Below are 2746 nucleotides of genomic sequence, written 5' to 3' on the forward strand. Positions count from 1 at the left end.
TTACATTTTTAGACACATTTTGCTACAACAGATTGTTTTGTGTTAACTGCATAGTTTTTTCTATAATATTCAGGGACCTGAGACCCTGGCAGATATATTAATTACATACTTTACATAAATTCTCGGTTGGTGGCAGTGGATAGACGTGTGTATTAACCCTGGTTGCATATATAAGTCACGTGCTCACTTGTGTGCTGTTTGTGACAGATGGTATATTGGGACGAATTTAGCTGAGATATTGTTCATTTGAGGGACTTTTGCGATAGTCAACATCACGTGCTCATAGGTGTGTCGTACTTGACAATCAGCAAGAGATTTTTTTTATATGTGTATTCTATGCAGGGTTTTCAAAATCTCACAGGTTTCTTCTTCATGTCTATTGAAGCATGTGTACTAAAAGTTAAGTGTGTCACATACTCTTGACTTGTATACTGTAAGGTCTCTGGTGGTTCTATCCTAAAGTGATTGCAAAAGAGTGCCACTTTATTATATATTTGCGCAACACTTCGTCCCTAATCCCATAAATGAAAGGACTGAGAAACCGAGGCAGGCACATCAATAGGAGAAAGTTGGTTATAGGAAAAAAAGCAAAATAATCTTTGAGGTATGTCTCCGTAAAATGAGATGTGAAAGCGGACATGCATAACAGGAGCTGGAAAGCGTGGAGTATGACTGTTTTCCCAGCCTTAAAAGCAGATGATTTGTTTGAACTAAGCTTCCGTGCAATCAGCATGATCCTGATGTACGTGTACACGATTATCAGTCCCACCATGGTAAAGCTGAAGATGATGGTGATGTATCTCATGTTGTTTTGCATTGGGGTCTTTATCAACATTGGCCGGCCACAAATCCCACTGAGAGAGAAATACTTTGTCTCAACTGAGGAGCTCAGGGCAATGAAATCAGCAACACAAGGGCTGAATCCCACGGCCCATATGATTGCAATGGCAGCATGAGATCTCTGTGTGGTGCAAAGCTGTGCATGTCTTAGCGGGTAGCAAATGGCTACATAGCGTTCAAGAGACATGACTGCCAGGTAATAGGGGGTGGCCATAAAGGAAGTTAAGGATAGAATCACTAAGACAATGCATAATGGCACAGGGAGGTTTATCACGTATATGTTAAACACCACCAGAAAAAACCCCAGGACGAGATACAGTGTGTCATTAATGAGCATATAGACAAAAAGGACATAGCGAGTGTTCTCTCGAATATGAGCTGTGGTAAAGTAGACACAGAGTATAATTGTAAGGAAGTACAAGAAGATGCAGAAGCAGAGGACCAACAAGATTAGATAAGCCATCCTCAGACTCTCAATGTTCTTGTTGCTATCGACGGACACTTGGGTGATATTGCTGTGCAGAGCCGTAGAGTTCGCCATTTGCTGAATGACTGCGGCTGAGTTTTCTTGAGGTTTTCAAACTTATAACAAAAAAACAAACAAAAATAAGATTATGATCAGCGTAGAACCCGAAATCTATTCCAAAAGCGTGAACGTGTTGCAACATCTTATTTTGTTATTGCTCGGTTTTTCATTTTAAAAACAAAATCCATACTGTACTTGCAGTAAATAATTAAAAAGCAAAGACAGCTGAAAATAGTCTTCAATGAAAAGGACTAATCTGATTTGTACAGACAGTCACATTATAAAGGGCAATAAAATGTCCTTTTCTTGCCATTTTACGCTTTTTGGATAATGAGAAGAGCTGGACAGGAGATGTTTACTCCATATTCAATATGGTAAGAAGTTAACAACATGAATGGTGCATCAAAATTCCCCTGAGTGGAAGTTGATGCATCCTTAACTTTACACCAACAATACCTCTCAGTAGCCCAGATACATGCACCTCTGTTAAAACTGAGTTTATATCGCACCGATAACATTTTATGATGGAATTAATCAAGATTGAGGTACTATTAAACCAGGTGCACGAAGTCACGATGTGGGAATGAACGTGACCATTAATAATGTGTTAATCACTGCATCTTGATCACTATTATAATATTTCTATCATAGCTTTTTGTAATATATATTATTACAGAACCCTACGGTAGAAATAACATGAACCCATTTGATGCCTGTGGTTACCAAGGTTAACCCCTACCGCATCCCCCAGAATGCCTAACCACCCACCCAGGTGCAACTATCCCAATCATTGATCCCCCTACTTCCCCTCAAATAAACCTCCTGCCCCCCTATAGACTAATATCCAATAACCCTATTAGCCAAATGTGGCTAATCGTGCTCATGGCCACTAAAAAAACATCATAAAACACGTATTAAAAAAAGGCCATTAATTGTCACTGTGGCTACCTAGGCCATCTCAATGGGGATCTAGATAGCCACATTGGTAAGAAATGGTAACGTAATAAAAAATAGGATACATTATCGATATTAAAACACACTACCTACCCCCCTTCCAACCATTCTTGCAATCACTGAAACCTGGTTAAATGATAGTAACACCGCCCTGTACAAAATTATCCCACAAGACCATAAAACCTATGCCAACAGCAGCACATCAGGGTACAGAGGGGGCATACCCAGTGCCGTCTTAGTGCATGGGCACGCTGGGCAGTTGCCCAGGGGCCCCACGAGCTAGGAGCCCCATGCTAATCTATGCACAGACCAGAATTTAACACAAATTTTCAGATCACCCGCCTCAACATTTAAATCTCCCGCTAACTCGGTAGAAGGAGAAAAATTACGACTTGTAGCGGAGGGTTGGGATGTCTGCATTTGCGA

At 40.5% G+C, this 2746-nt stretch overlaps 1 protein-coding gene across 1 annotated transcript; it reads right to left on the reverse strand.

Moving 5' to 3' along the window:
- Positions 1-451: 451 nt before the first annotated feature.
- On the reverse strand, positions 452-1419 carry LOC142490808 (odorant receptor 131-2-like). Its single transcript, XM_075593232.1, has one exon. The coding sequence runs from the start codon at positions 1379-1381 to the stop codon at positions 452-454; it is 930 nt and encodes a 309-aa protein (XP_075449347.1). The 5' UTR covers positions 1382-1419.
- Positions 1420-2746: the final 1327 nt, after the last annotated feature.

This window comes from Ascaphus truei, chromosome 3, assembly GCF_040206685.1.
Source record: "Ascaphus truei isolate aAscTru1 chromosome 3, aAscTru1.hap1, whole genome shotgun sequence".
Taxonomy (NCBI): domain Eukaryota; kingdom Metazoa; phylum Chordata; class Amphibia; order Anura; family Ascaphidae; genus Ascaphus; species Ascaphus truei.

Excerpts from the sequence above, each read along its gene's own strand:
- LOC142490808 (XM_075593232.1), bottom strand. The coding sequence starts at position 1,381 with ATGGCGAACTCTACGGCTCTGCACAGCAATATCACCCAAGTGTCCGTC.